The sequence below is a fragment of the Heterocephalus glaber genome, unplaced genomic scaffold (assembly GCF_053883595.1).
Source record: "Heterocephalus glaber isolate CG9 unplaced genomic scaffold, H.glaber_assembly_v1.0 deba00001594, whole genome shotgun sequence".
Lineage (NCBI taxonomy): Eukaryota > Metazoa > Chordata > Mammalia > Rodentia > Bathyergidae > Heterocephalus > Heterocephalus glaber.
The window spans coordinates 16,800,633-16,816,280 of record NW_028258369.1 but is presented as its reverse complement, the minus strand read 5'-3'; the positions used below and the strand labels follow the sequence as shown (position 1 = coordinate 16,816,280).

At 47.3% G+C, this 15,648-nt stretch overlaps 1 protein-coding gene across 13 annotated transcripts in view; it reads right to left on the bottom strand.

Annotated features, from left to right (window-relative positions):
* Gpm6b (glycoprotein M6B) overlaps nucleotides 1–15,648 on the bottom strand; it is a 153,701-nt gene that overhangs the window by 14,880 nt on the left and 123,173 nt on the right. For 10 of the 13 annotated variants that reach the window (XR_015444138.1, XR_015444137.1, XM_087193735.1 and 7 more), the window contains one exon: nucleotides 192–378. Coding sequence is in view for 11 of the 13 variants with exons in the window: in XM_087193735.1 (XP_087049861.1) it covers nucleotides 192–378 (187 nt within the window). In the remaining 2 variants the exon portion in view is untranslated. Of the gene's footprint in view, nucleotides 1–191; nucleotides 379–2,857; nucleotides 2,921–14,109; nucleotides 14,141–15,648 lie in introns of those variants that run through there. The other 3 variants (XM_087193731.1, XM_087193733.1, XM_004870989.3) reach the window with 3 other exon arrangements.

Genomic DNA, 15,648 nt, shown 5'->3' with positions numbered 1-15,648 from the left:
AAGCTACATTCCAAGCCCTTTATAATTTTTTTTTTTTTAATTTTGAGACAAGATCTTGCTAAGTCACTAAATTTTCCAGGCTGGGCTTTACTTGTAATCTTCCTGCCTCAGCCTCCCAGGGTACTGGGATTACATGAGGGTACCATGATGCCTTGCTTCAAACACACTTTTAAAGGGCAGCAGATACTTACACTTCGCTCAGCAAGGCGTGGTCACTGGTGTTGGTGGAGAAGTGTTGCTCGAGAATTGCCACGGTGCCCGCCAGAGCCACATGCCCACAGCCGCAGAACAAGGCGACTCCTGAGAAGCACAGGATGGTGGCCACCAGGGAGGCATAGGGGACTCCTCCCAGACACTTGATGCAGCATTCAAAGCAGCCTGGACCCAAAGGAGAGAAAAGGCAGCCATGATGGGCCTCATGAACACTGCCAATGAACATGAAAGCTTTGCTTCTTTATCTTCCCACTCAGGCTCTGTGGCTGATACCTCAAAGTCCTCACACCAGGAGGTTCTTCCCACGGCCATGCACGCTGTGGGGACATGAGGACTCTGAGGCTTCAGGAGAGAATCTGCTCAGGGTGGAAGGGTAGAGAGTGACAAACAGTTATGGAGTCCGTCCCGATTCTAGAGCTTTCTGACAGGGGCGAAGGGACCCTGCCCAAGTGACATTCCACTAACAAAGCCATGGAGAGTAGCAGGGAAACTGCAGCTCTGGGGAGAAAAGTGACATCCAGGTTTTCTCCAAACCCAGCCTTCTGGAGTCACAAAGACATCCATCGCTGTAGCGGCCCTAACTTTCCCCGAGCCCCTGACCTCTCAGAACAGTGGAAGAATCTGGTACCATAGTTATACTGTCACTGGGTTTGGAAAAATGTCAATGCGGTCATTTTGGAAAGTTAATAAATACTTGGGTCCCCAGCTCAGTGAAGTACAAAGTCACCAAGATCCACTCAAGTGGGCCCATTCATTTCATTCTCATTGGTATTAGAAATTACCTCCACTTTGGAAATAAAATGCTCCCCCCAGCCCAGGGAGCACAAGCAATTCATTCACAATCCTCCTCCTCCACTTCCTCCCCCACCATCCCACCCCACCTGGGCTGCCATCTGTTCCCTTCCCCAACACACATGTCCAAGACAGAGCCCCGATCTGGTGGGTGATATTTAAGTACTTGAAGGGGGAAAAGGAACAAAAGAAAAAAAAAAGACAAAATGAGCATCCATGAAGTGAAATGAAGGAGACAGAACCATATTTCACTCTTCATCTTGCAAAGATGAAACTCTTAACTCATTTTAAAAGTAAATGTTTACTTGAGATTTCCACAAAGGCCTCTCTGATGGGCAGAGCTAGATGGCATTTTCACTTTGAGACATTTCTGTTTCAGGACACCAGTGCTGGCCTCAGGATAATGTCAGTACCTTTCTGATCTCCCATCCCCTTCACAGTCTCTAGATCCTAAGTAAATGGCTTGTCAGGGGAACTGAACTTTAAAATCAAGAGCAATTCATGACTTTAGGGCCAGCACATTAAGGCAGTTCAGTTTCTTTGCCCCAAATGGTCTTCAGAGTATTCAGAGAATGAAAACCCAGCCTAATATGCCAGAGGTGAACCTCTCTACGGGGATGAACAGCATTTGCTTAAACTGACCACGGAACATGACTGCCACTCCCTTACCAGATCTCTCTTCAGTTTATTGGAAAATAAAAAGTGTCAGGGCTTCATAAGAAGCCTGTGCTTCCTTTCTTAATTTTTATTTGTATTAGTACATGTCTGCGGTACATAATGATTACATTCACCATGGGGAGTTGGTACATGGACATAACACATCTTAATTTTTAGCTTGAACTTCCGCTTCCTTTTATTTCAAAAGGTGTCCAACCAGCTGTCTTCAGGAAGATCACCTGCTCTCAAACCAATTTAGGAAACCTCAATAAAATGGGAACCCCTGCACAACATGGTTCAAGTTCAGCAGCAAGTCAGTACCTTAAAGAGATGTAGACACAACATTGGTGACCAGGGATGGAGGAGCTCAGTCTTTTTTTTTTTTTTGGTACCAGGGATCGAACTCGGGTCCTTGCGCTTGTGAGGCAGGCGGTGGAACCACTGAGTTAAGTCCCCGGCCGGAGGATTTAACTTGTTTTGTCACCTGACTTTCTGGAGACTGGGGTGAAAGGACTGTAACGAAGTCGAAATTCTCTCCAGACCCCCAAATCCTTGGCTTGGACATGTTCCGTATGCACAGAGGGACAGACCTGTGTGTATCGTGTCTTTCACAACCTCCCCCATGCATAGACTCTCTCATGGTTCGAAGGACAGCGCAAGGCCTACTTTCTCAGCTAGCGCAGCTATGTCTGGTCCTTGCAGGACAGAGATGTGTGGCCTTGGCATTGTGCTGGACAAAAAGGCAGCCACTAGCAGATGTGGCTAGTTACACCCAGCTTATTTACACCTGAAAGGGAAAACACAGGTCTGCAATTGCACAGACCACATTTCACACGTGCAGATGTCACTTATTATAGTGGCCATGGCAATGGACAATGTAAACAATATTTTATCATCACAGAACACTGCTTTGGAAGACTTCTTCTTTTACTGCGTGGTACTGGGGATTGAACCTAGGGCCTTCACACTGAGTTATATCACGACTCTTTGAGACAGAGTCTTGCTAAATTGTCCAGGCTGGGCTCCAACTTGTGACCCTCCTGCTTCGGCCTCCCTGGGATTACAGGTAAGCACCACCATGCTTGGTAGGAGACATATTTTGACTTGCCATATATTCAGTTCTTTTGTAATATAAATTGGGTTCTAACTGAGGTTTTCTTTGGCTTTCATTAATTCGGTATTTTTGAAGACCTACCAGGTGGGTGACAAGTACTGGTCTTTGCACTGTGGATCCTCATCCAGGCCTTCAAGGTCAGTCTAATGCTGTCGCAGGCAAGAAACACATTCAGTAGGGCAGGGGGAGATCTGGACAGCTGAAGAGCCCAGGAGGAGGGGAGAAGGGAATGGAATTCAGACCAGAGAGGGAGCAGCAACCCCTTTCTACAGCATAATATGCAGAAGGCTTCAGTGACTGACACAGTGACACTGGTAAAATGCCCATTAACTTCTGGGTACTTTTAGCAAAGCCTTCCTCATCATTTAGAGCTAGGGTTAGGTGTTATGGTGTAGCCACACAAGCACCCCTTAACAATAGAACACATCCTCCCCAAGCCACGGGTGCTGCTTCAGAAACACGTTTCATCCAGAGTCAGAGCCTTCTGACTCTTTCAAAGCAGACTCCACAGCCGCTCTCAGGCTCAAAGACACGTGGGCTTAGAAGAACGATGCTGGCCAGTCCCAAATTCAACACTAGATCAAGGCTGAAGTTTCCCTCCAATTTATGTCTCGTAAGGACTCCATGCACCCCATGCTGGGGAGTTGGTTTCCTAAAAGCAGAGAAACAGGGATTCAAGAAGCTGAGTGACCACATCAATGAATCAGAGTCTCTCAGCAGACACCAATGGCCTGATGTTTCCAGTAGCCGATTTAACATGTGGCAGGAGGAACCATGGCTCCTAATTCTACTCATTCTTTATAGAAAAACTTTGCAAGGTGGGTGTGTGGTGGTCCGTGCCTCTAGCTCACTACTCTGGGAAGTTGAAGCAGGAGGATCACAAGTTTGAGTCCATCCTGGGCAACTTACAAGAACCTTATTTCAAAATATAAAATAAAAAAGTCTGGGGATGCAGCTTAGTGCAAAGGCCCTGAGTTAAACTCCCAGTATGAGGGAGGAAATGAAAAAGTTTGCAAATCTATATCTAAAAGCACTGGTTGGCATTCAGAGTATGGCTTCTGGACCAGCATTATTATCATCTAGGAACACATGAACATGCAAAGTCTCAGGCCCCATCTCCCCCAGGACAGCTAAATCAGAACCTCTGAGGGTGTCCCCAGTGTCTGCATTTCAACAAGTCTTTTGGGCAATTCTCATGTACATTCAACTTTGGGAGTAACTGTCCCAAAGAATCATGCAAGCTGCTGGCTTTTATGAGCAGCCAAATTCTACTACCATCAAAATCAGACTCCAAGAATGATTCCCCACCTCGGGTCAAGGTAGAGGAGCAGGGACTGAGCGTCCTCCTGTCTGAAAGAGCTAGAAACCTGGACAGAATATATGAACCAGTGATCTTCAAGGTATCAGACGTCAGGCTATGAAGAACCATCCATGTTCTTAAAATACAGAACCAAAGAACTAACATCAGATGATCTGGAACTGCTCTCAAAGAAGCAGGTAGGACATCTTCATCTGGAGGCTCAGCTCAGCCTTCACTCAAACCAAAAGACCCCAACGACTTTGCCATTACCTCTCTGTGTCTGCCCGCATATTAGAAACCTAGAGCCTTCACACTGAGCTACATCCCAGCCCTTCTGAAAATGTTTTATTTTGAGACAAGGTCTCATTAAATTGCCTGAGCTGAAACTTGAGATCTTCCTGCCTCAGCCTCCCAGAGTGCACTCCCAGAGTGCACCACCACACCTGGCTGTGCAGGGGTGTCTTGGAGCTACTGTTTCATTGACACTCCCGTGAGCCAGAGAGAAGGCAGAGGCAAGGACAACAGCATGGAGTAGGGGCGGCAGCTAGTCTTTCCTCATTCTTCGAAGACTGAGCTCCATCCCAAGAGGCGTGCTGACAGGTGTGGTCTGCACTCTGTTGGAGCCACAGTCTATGGGGCGAGGGTGCACACGCACCAGACTGCTTTAAGATCAGAACTCCAGACAACAAGAGGCTGACTCCGGTTTCTGGGGATGACCAGACTAGGGAAGGAGGTTTCTGGAGCTCAGCTCCCAAGGCTGCATCTGAGTTTACTGGGTAAAGAGCAGACAGGATGGGAAGCAGAGTGATCCAGGAAGCAGGAGGAAGGTGAACCAAAGTGCCCCTCAGGTGAGAGCAGGGTTTGTGCGTGGGTCACCTCAACGGTGACAGAAGCCAGAACATCCAGGGAGAGAAGCCGGAGTGTGGATCGGAGCGGGGGTGGCAGGGCGCCCTGGGAACTAGATGGATGGTGTGGGTTTGCACTTGGGATCCCGGACTTCACCTCCAGAGTCCCGAGGTGCTGCTGAGCCTATGAAGCTGGGGAACAGATTGGGGTTAGTGAAGATCCCGCTAGCTGACATGCGGGGGTGTGCGGGTCAGCTGTTCCCGAGAGCGAAGGTTGGATGCCCACAGCTCCCGCTGGTCAGCAATGGAACTTGCAGGGGCAGAGAAGAGATGAGCAGGGAAGTCTGAGAAGCCTGTTTCTAGCCAGCAGCTGCATCTGCCCAGGCTCAGGTATGGCACCCTGAGTCTGCTTTCCTGTCTAATGGCTATGGTTTTCTCCCTAGGGAGGCAGGGGCTGGGCATACCACTCCAGCCCCTTGCAAATCAAATGGCAAGTTCCAGGGGCTGCAAGGAAAGAAACAACGTGTTCCAAATTGATCAGCTGTCTTGAAAAAAGGATAGGTAGAGGACTTTTTCAGACCCAAGCAAGTACTATTAGCCTTGGAATCTGTCACATCGAAAATGCTTTAGTAGCCAGGCATGGTGGTGCATGCTTAAAATCCCAGCACTCGGGAGGCTGAGGCAGGAGAATCGCCACAGCTTCCAGGCTAGCCTGGGCTCCATGGTGAGTTCAAGACCAGTCTGAAGTGCACAGCAAGACTGTGTCTCAACCCCGACCCCACCCCCAAAGATGCTCTAGTGCCACAGCTTTGGCAGGGTCTGAGAAATGGTACAAAGCCACTTGGAAAAGCAGACTTACACACACACTCCTTACCCTCTATGGTGCTAGGAGTGTCCACATAGCCAAAGGAAGTGGAAATCTTATTCGGGCTGTCTGTCACTAGTGCAAGAGGTCAGGTGCAAGCTGAGGTTTAAAATATAGCAGTGGGGCCAGTCTCGGCAGAGCATTGTGCTGGGCAAAGCTGATGCTAGTGAGCGAAGGAAAATCAGTGCTTCGCTTGGATGCTTCTATAAACCCCACAGACAGGTTTCTGAAGCTTCAAACCAGCAATGACAGTGTTGGTTGACATGAACCAGAAGAGGCAAGGAAATAATTTTTTTTTTATGACTGTGATCTACTCACATTAAAGAAAACAAGAAAGCAAGCAAGCAAGCAAGCAAGCAAGAAAAATAGATAACACCTGGCTTCCTAGCACATTTTATTTGTAATTCTCAGTACCTCTCACCAAAGTCCAAAATCTCTGTTGGACTAATAATGTCTTAAGCCTCCATTTATCTAGTCTCTTGCTAAAAAGAGTTTTAGGTTTTGATTCACACAAAAGCTCTAGCGTGCATTTGCCTAAGACAGTTTAAATATAAACCACATAGTAGGGAGAAAAAATACACATCAATGCCCCCAACTCTCAATGGTCATTTTGTCTCCAGCATCCCTAGAACCTTTTGTGCAGAAAAACAGAATAAAACACCTTTTGTCCTCAGGCTTTTGGATGGTCGTTGCTATGGCTGTGAGTTCATAATGGCTAAGTGATTTGCCCAAGTTGCCCAAGATCTTGGCTGCAGATTTAATGCCGGCTTAGAAGGAGAGCCAGCGGGAACAAGGGCTCGGATTCTTCCCCAGGGAATGAATGTCACATATACACACGGGGCCTTCCTCGCTACTTTACCAATTCCTAATGAGCCACAAGATTTAAAAGAGGAGGAGGAGGAGGAGGAACCAAGCTTTGCAACTTTCCAACCACCAGTACCAGGAAAATGGAGACAGAATCCTAGTTAAGAGAAGCAGAAGCGAATGGCAGTGGGCAGAAGCTTTTCTGATTCCTGGAGGGCTGAGTAGCCTTCTCAACAGGGGAGGATTGTGTCCCTCGGGGAGACATCTGGCAGTGCGGGGAGATATTTTTGGTTGTCACAGCTGGGAGAAGGGGTACTTGGAGGCCAAGGATGCTGGTCAACATCCCTCTCTGGGCAGGACAGCCCCCCAACCAAGATGTATCTGGGCCCCAAATGGAGCATTCAAGAGAGGGCATTAAAAAACCCTACACAGTTTAGTTCTCAACCATGGGCAAGTTGGCCCCCAGGGGACATTTGGGAGTGTCTGACAATAGCTGGGAGAATGGTTCAACTGGCATGTGGCAGGCAGAAGCCAGGGATGCTGTTAAGTGTCCTACGATACATAGGACAACCCAACCTCCAACAAAGCTTGGAGCCAAAAGCGTCACAGTGGCAAGGGCAAGAAACGTTCCAAGGTTATGATGCACAATCCTGGTGCCAGAGAGCTGGTGACACTGCCAAATTCTAACAGTTTTAGAGGTGCTCAGAACAAATTTTACTTTTAAAAAATTATACAACAGAAATTCTTGGTTTTTCCCACACATTAGAATCACCTGGAGACCAGTGGCCATCGTAATGTCTGACCAAGTAATCCGAATTTCTGGGGGTGGGATTCAGGAATTAGGGGGTTTGTGTGTTAAAGCTCTCCTGGTGATTTCAGTGAGCGCACAAGTTGTAAAACCAGGAGTGCATAAAAAGGTGCAGTCGGTGGTCTCGGTGGCAAAGCTGGATCTTTGTATGGCCTGTGAGCTAAGAGCAACTACATTTCTAAATGATAGAAGAGGGAAAATAAAAGCTCAAAAAATTTTGTGACACTTGGAAAGTACATGAATTTTAAATTTCTGTGTCCTTAAATAAAGTTTTATTGGCACACAGCCGCAGCCACTCATTTACATATTATCTATGGCTATTCTTAAGCTACAGAGGCAGAGTTAGTGTTAGCACCAGGTTGTTTACAGAAAAGTTTGCAGAGCCACATGAAAGAGCACTGGCTGAGCCAGGGGCGGTGATGAACTTCTATAATCCCAGCACCCTGGGACACCGTGGCAGGAGAATTACAAGTTTGAGCCCAGTGGGGCAATTTAGCAAGGCCCTCTCTCAAAAGGGCTGGGGATGTAGCTCAGTGCAAAGGCCCTGGATTCAATGTCCAGTATAGAAAGAAAGAAAAGCAGTGGTGGCTGGCAAACGTTAAACACAGCCTTCTGTGTCAACACCTCTGGGGAGGGGATGCAGCTATTCACCATCCTATTGGCCACCGCCCCATGCTGAGTCAGAAGCCAAAACATGAGGTCCTCCAAGGGTGGTCTGTGCAGCTCGAGACTCTTTGAGGAGAACTGCAGGTCAAAACTCTTTTGATAATGGCTCCAAAATGTTGTTTACTTTTGCCACCACACTGGCATTTGCACAGTAAAACTGCTGATGCCTTCACAGGAGTCAAGCAGTGCCACCAAAGCATACGTAGCAGTAGCAGCAGCAGCACATTCCTTACGCTATGCACTGGTAGGAAAAGATATAAACAGAAAAGGCTGGCTTTGCTTAAAAACATTCTTGGTGCAATACAAATGCAATACAAAGGGTGCATTTCTATTAACTCTCACCCCTAAGGATGTGTCTTTAGAATATGTATGCCGTGAAATGGCAGGAAGGATACATACAGCACTTCAGGTAAAGTGCTGGTGTAACCAGTTTACCAGCCAAATTAGCACCTTTTTCTTTTTTGTGTTTTTGAGACAGGGTCTCACTATGCAGTCTAGGCTGGCCTTGAACTCACTATGTAGCCCAGGGTGTTCTCAAACTTGCTGCGATGATCCTGCTCAGCCTCCTGAGTGCTGGGAATATAGGTGTGTGCCACCATGCCTGGCACTATTTTTTTCTTGAAAGACTGACTAAAAAGCTATAGTTATTCAGACTTTGGTATTTGGCAGACATTTTCTCAAAAATAAACCAAATGAGCACTTTGTTATTTCAAAGAAAACAACTGGCAGTGTCTGTTGCCAATAAATTTGGGCAAATTGTACTCACCTCAGTGAGACTGACAACGTCCTAAATTTAGGAGACTCCTTGATAAAACTGGTGGTGATGTGAACAAATGAGATTTTTTTGATATGATTTAATGAGCTGTGTCAATATTTGACAGATCTGTACAATTCAGAGAACCGTTATTTTCCAAACAAAATCACCCTTGAATATAAGGGCTAAAGTGAAAGACAGAGCAATGGATTTCGATGGGACACAGTAAAAACGTTCCTCCATATGGTTTCAGATCCCACACTACAAGCATTCTTTAAGAAAGCACTACTTGCCGGATTTGGGTGTATTATCAAGGAAGAATTCACAGTTATTTGAAAAAGCCACTAAAACACTCCTCCCTTCTCCAGCTATGTACCTGCGTCAGCTCCAGTTTTCTTTATACTTCAGCTAAAGCAAGAGCAATCGCAAGATGCCTCCGATCAAATGCAGAGGCAAGAACCCAGCTGTTTCATATTAAGCCAGGCCATCGAAGAGATTCACAAAAACTGTAAAACAGTACTTACTATTCCCACTAAATGTTTCTTAGGGTTGAAAACCAGTTATCTTTTCTAAGTAGTATTTAGGATGGGTTTATTCTCACTTTAATAAAGAGGTTTATTATTAAATACATTTCTTAGTTAAGATTTCTACCGAAGACAAAATTAGCATACGAACCTATATGAGTAAAAGGTTGGTTGCAGCCTTGGCCATGTTTCGGAGTGTAAAGGGCCCTAACTGCACCCCCAGTCTGAGAATCCATTAGGGAGTATCACGGAGGTGGCTCACGGGGCGGCTGGAGGAGCTAAGGGGGAAGCGCTTCCCCGAGAGGCCGCTTCGCCGTTGTCTCCTGGCTTTCTCACAGTCCCAGGCATGAAACTTCAGCTGTGCAACGCTAGAGATCCCGAGACTATTTCTGATGCCATAAAGGGAAGCGTTTCTCAGCAGACCCTTTTAAAGGCTTCTCCTCAAATCTATGAATAAGGAACTTTTCTTTTAGTGGCACACTGCTGAGGCCTTAAAACAGAGTAACTGTTGACATGTGTAACAAGGTATGAGCCGTGGAAGGTAAGTGATTATATAAAAGTAAGATACACTCATGTGGCTGGGACTACACACATTCAAGGAACAGACACCCATCAGTCTCTTCCTTTGCCTCTTGGGGGAACTGGCTTTGGGTTTCCCAACAAACACAGTTGGTCTCGGCCTGGTGAAGCGGGGGGGGGGGGGAGGAATCAGGGAGGCTGACATGGAGTAAGGATATTGCAGACCACAAGGTTTTAAGGGCAGGGAGGGCTGCAGAAGGCAACACCCACTGCTGCAACCACACTGCAGCCTCCCTGACCACCCTGGGCCAAAGGCTTGTCTTCCTGGGTTGCATCCTCTGTGGCTGTGGCATTGCTGTTGTAAGTGAGGCACTGGGCCCGGGACTGCAGGGGTGCTCTTCCTGGACCCACCCTTGGAGCAGGGGGATGAGAGAGTGACACACCAATCTTTCCTGATAATAAAGCAGTGCTGCGGGCACTTGGAGGGGTGTGGTAGGGGCAGATCTCCCTCACCCCCAGCCAGTTATGGGGATCTAAGGGATGGGTCTATGGATGGCAAGGATGCAGACAGAGACTCTCGAGAAGCACTCGGGAAGGGGAGTAGGGCCTGTGTGATGCAGGGGCCAGGGTGCCACCGAGTTTCTCAAGGACACCAGGGTGCTGTGTGGAGAGGACCCGTGGGAGGTGTCCAACCTTCCAGGAGCCGGCAGCGGGAGAGGGGGACGTCTGGTGTGTGGGCGAGTGACAGGATCGGAGATGTGTTCCGAAGAGACAAATCTGGCACTGGTGTGTAGGCTGGGCTTGAGTGGGTGCAAACCAAAGTCTTCAGCCGTAGGTGGTGGCGGAGTGGGGCTTGTAGGGCTTTATTCCAACGAGGCGGGGCGTCTTCAACAGAAGCAGGGAAGACAGAACTCAGTCACATGACATTTTATAGGAATGGGAAAATGAGAAAGGCGGAGAGAATCTATGTGAACAAATCTCCCTAAGGGCCACTCCAGGAAAGGCCAACTTATGGAGAGAGTCAGAGAGCAAATCAAACTGGGTGTGGTGGTGCATGCATATAATCCCAGCACTTTGGGAGGCTGAGGAAGGAGGATCTCAAGTTCCAGTTCAGCCTAGGTAACTTGAGAATCCCTATCTCAAATAGTAAGGCTGGGGGTGCAACTCAGTGCAAAGGTCCTGGGTTCAATCCCTGGTACCGGGGGGCAGGGGGGAAGCAATCAGTGGTCTCTTGGGGAGAGGGCTGGCAGGGAGGGGGTTAAAGGGGCTTGAGGAAACTCTGGGGCATGACAGACACATCACCCTCCTCTTGTGGTGCTGATTGCAGCAGAACATACATATGTCAAGATTTACCCAAAAGACTTTAAATAGATACAGCATGTGCATGTCAGTTACATCCCAAACAAGTTTGTTTTTGTCTTTTCAAAGACTGGTTTGACTTTTACAAAAGACACCAGTGTCTCAGAAAGGTTGTGAACTCTCTGGAGAACTAAGGGTTGGTGGCAAAAGAAAGGATCCACAACACCCTGGCTGGGGTGGAATGGTGGCTGCAGAACCAATGGGTGCCCCTTGCTTGGTGACAAGAGCCACCTCCATGCTGGGTGCTGAGGACAGCAAAGGGTAGGGCAGGACTTAGGACTTTGGTCACACAAACAGAGAACAGGAGGCCAGAATTAGGGATCAGAAAAGCAATGGGAGCTGATTAAAACCTCTGCTCTGCCAGGGGGAGTGGGAGAGAGCGAGAGGAGGACAAGAGAGGATCGCAGAGAGGAAGGACAAGACCAAAGCATGGTAGAAGCACGTGTGGGGCTGTCACACGACACTCAGGTCTGGGTTGACTTAAATACCCACTGAGCTCCTGAGCAACTCGGAGACTGCAAGATCATGGCCACTAAAACTGTTCACATGCATCATGTGTGCTACAGGAAGTTCACTCTCACTCAGCACTATGAATGAGAGCTTTCTCAGTCCCAGGTACTGGGCAGAACAAAGCAGAGAGCAGGAAACTCATAGAGGCATCAAGCACCTGCTAGGTTCCCAGGCTTTGGGAAAGTGAACTGGCCATTAGCATTCAGGAGAGGAACCAGTGCTTTAAGGGGACCCAGTGTGCATTTCCTTTGTGAAATGGCAGGCAGATGCACAAGGCGCCCTCCCCTATTAGGGTTAGAATATGGCCAAAGAGGTGGCATGTCACTTCACAGATTCAGGGCTTACAGTGGCAACTTCTCAACTCTGCTTTTGGAGCACAAAGCAGCCACAGATCACCCGTAAATAAAGGAGCTCGGCTGGTGTAAGTACAAGTTTATTTACAAACACACAGGGGGTAGCATCACAAGCCTGGTCTAAGTCAAGTCCTCAGAGAAATCACCATCGATTACCACTGGGAAACAGTGCAGAAAGGTGAAGTAGGTTGTTTCAAGATATAGAAAGGCTTGTTCTGATCCCATTATGTCCCCTTCCAACCAGATATTTTATCACTAGAGTTATTTTCCTTAAGCATTGTTCACGAAAGTTGCCAGATAAAAGAGAAGCATGATTTTCAGAGAAAGCATAAAGCCACAGAAATGCCACTCTGAGAGTCAAAGCAGTACGTTTAGTACAAAAGCCATTTTTGACCAGCGTTTCAAGGACATGGAAAGAGGTTGAAGTGTGGCTTTCTTGGCAGTGATGGGGGCACCCAAAGGACCTGGCCCGGAAAAGTGAGAAGCCAACTTCAGCTACTTCCGGGCTACTTCAGAGAGTCCCCAGTTACCTCAAAGGGTGGCAAAAGATTGCAAAACAAAATTAAGCAACCGAAGACATAACATGAGGTACATCATAAAGGAGATAAAGACTTACCATTACTTCTAAAAGACTGAGAATTACTAGGTCTGGAATAACCCAAACTGTGTCCCTAACCCAGCCACTGTGCCCAAGAAAAAGCTCCACGTCAGCATTCAGTACAATCGATTTGCTTCTCAGCTCTGCTCTCTTTGTCTGTCTATTCTGAAATGAGGAGCAGACACGGGACCAAAAGGCAAAGAGAGCAGATGGATCGCAGACAAAGGAGGCCATTGTTACATAATCAAGCACTAATCATATACTGACAATACAGCAAACAAAATATTGAACACTGTGAAGAATCAGGAAATGCTATATAGAGAGACACACATATAAAATGGACAATTATAGTCTCTGCAAAATTAACTATAAAATTGTTACTGTACAATAGGCCCATTTTTTGTGAAAACTGCCAGTGATTAGACAATGAAATAATTTCCATAGTAGAAGACAAAATGCAAAGAACTCTGAAAGCTCTGGGCCTTTACAGCATGAACCTGAGCTACAGTAAGCTTGCAACGTGTTCACCATTTCCCTCCACTGAACCAAAAGTGAGAGGAAGTATCCCATAGGTGGGGAGTTTCCTGGCTCAGAAAGCTTCTGCACCCAGACTTGGGGGACAGGGACACAGCACCATCGGACCCACACAACAGCACCAGCCCACAGTTCTGCTGGATGCTCAACCACACAGAGGCCCCACAGTGTAGCGAAAACAGAGGTGCTTGTCCTCTCGAAATACATCGCAAGTGTTTTGGAAAAAGGTTGTAAGGTTGGCCAGGTTAGGAAAAGTGACCCTAAAGAACAATGGCAAAAATCCAGTAGTATTTCACAGAACTCATAAAAGAGGAAATCCTAGGTTCGGGGGAGCACCAGGGAATGGGGATAAAGGCTACAGTTCCCAGGGAGCCTGCCTGAGGTCACAGCTGGGCAGACACAGCCTCAAACAACGAAACCTAAGTCAGAGCAGGGACCTCAGGGTGCCACTCCTTCCTCTCAGTCACCAACCTGCCAGGGCTGCTCAGGAATCATCACACCTGGGCTGCTTGCGAAGCACCAACACTCCCAGCTCGCCTCTCCCCAGGCCCACTGTCCCCATGCCACAAGGCCCTCTCTTCCATCAGGACCTCCGCAGTAATCTGCAGCCAGCTCAGCCCAAGGAGCACAGAAACTGGGATTTGGAAGGGAGGAGTGGGCAATGGGTGAGGCAGGTGGTTATTCCTTCCTCCCCCATCAGGCTGAATTCTCAACTTACAGCACAGGGACAGTCATTCTTGGCCTGTTAGTTTGTAGCCCACATCAAGTCATAGCATCTCGCATGTCACTGGATTACATACATTAACCAGGAGATGACAGACATCTGAGAACCTCCTAAGCTCCCATCAACAACAGTCTCCTCTGGTCCTTTGTTTGCTAAAAAGGAGTCCTTACCATGTTCTTTCCTCATCTTCTTCATCAAACAAGTTGATAAGGGAATCAAGGTCACTGTCCTGCAATCCGACAAGGACTCAGCATGGTCAGGACTGCCACAGTGATTCTTACTCATGCTTCTCCAGAAAGAGGGAGGGAAAGAAGAAAGAATCAATACTTAACTAATTCTTCTCTCTTTCCCAGAGAGGGAGATTTCTAGATCTCTTAAGGGCAAGTTCACACCTTCAGTTCCTTCCTGTGGTCTCACTTCCTTCTCTGAGTTAGTGCTTCTCAAACCTCCACGTGCCTACATGGAAATCTTATTACAAGGCAGGTCCTGATTCAGTATGGCTCAGGGAGGCCTGAGGCTCTGCATTTCTAAAAAGCCCTCAAGGGATGCTAAATCGACTGGGCCACAGCCTCCATTTGGAACAGAGGATCTAAATTCTTACAGTGGAGTGCAGATCTACAGATCTAGCACTGTCCAAGCCTGACTTTTTACTCTGCTTGCCCCAGGCGGCAGAGCACTTGTCAGGCCTGGGCCCCAGGCAGCCTTCCAAGGGGTTGCTCCTGGGGAGTCCCTTTGATCTCCTTCTGTGAACTTGACCTGCCCAGAAAGAAAGAAAGAGAGACAGAGAGAGAGAGAGAGAGAGAGAGAGAGAGAGGAAGGAAGGAAGGAAGGAAGGAAGGAAGGAAGGACCAATGGTGAGAGAGTCCTAAAAACTGTAATTCTATTGAGAAATTACAGAAAAAAAAGAAAGAAAGACAGACATGAAAAATATCAAGGCAAAGGAGACTGGAACCACCTTGACCTTTCCAGGGGGGACTAAGCAAGGTGGGGAAAGGCAGAGTCGCCCATAGTGACTGCACAAGTGAGACAGGCATCTTCTACTGGCAAAGACTTTCTGGTCAGCCTGTGTCAAAACCTCTTTATTCCCCCATGGAAAGAAACAGAATTCTACCCCCTCTCTTAAAAAAAAAACAACAGCACACAAGAGCCATATGGAATTCTCTATTTTCTCCCTCACACCATCTGGTTTGGGATCTAAGTACAGAATGGCAACTGCATTGATTTTGGAGCCAACAAAACCTCCCAGCGCCTGGGAAGCCACTAAGAGGGCGGGGGTAGGTTTCACCCCTGGCCTGCACCATCGTCTTTTTACTATCAAGCATTAAGGTCTCTATGGCTGGCTCCCAATGCAAATGTTCCCAGCGTTTTATGCCTCAAAAGCATCTTTTTTTTCCCACTGACTGTAGTTGATGCATACATTAAAACAACATGTGAGTAGAGACCATCTCAGGATCTAGGAAGATAATTATTTAAGTCAAGTTCAGTGATTTTGTTTCTTCCCTAGTTCATGGAAGTCTCACTTGTAATGTCACTAGCAACCCGATACTACGTGAGTCTCAGAAGGTCTCATCATGCCATTCCAAAGTTAAAAAAAAACAAAACTCAAAACTATGGATTTAAAAAAAATTTTACTTTTTGCCTAATTTAGCTGGCACCAAAACCTATGATGACTCGAATGTCCTTGGTGCCAAAACCCAAGTGGAATGGAC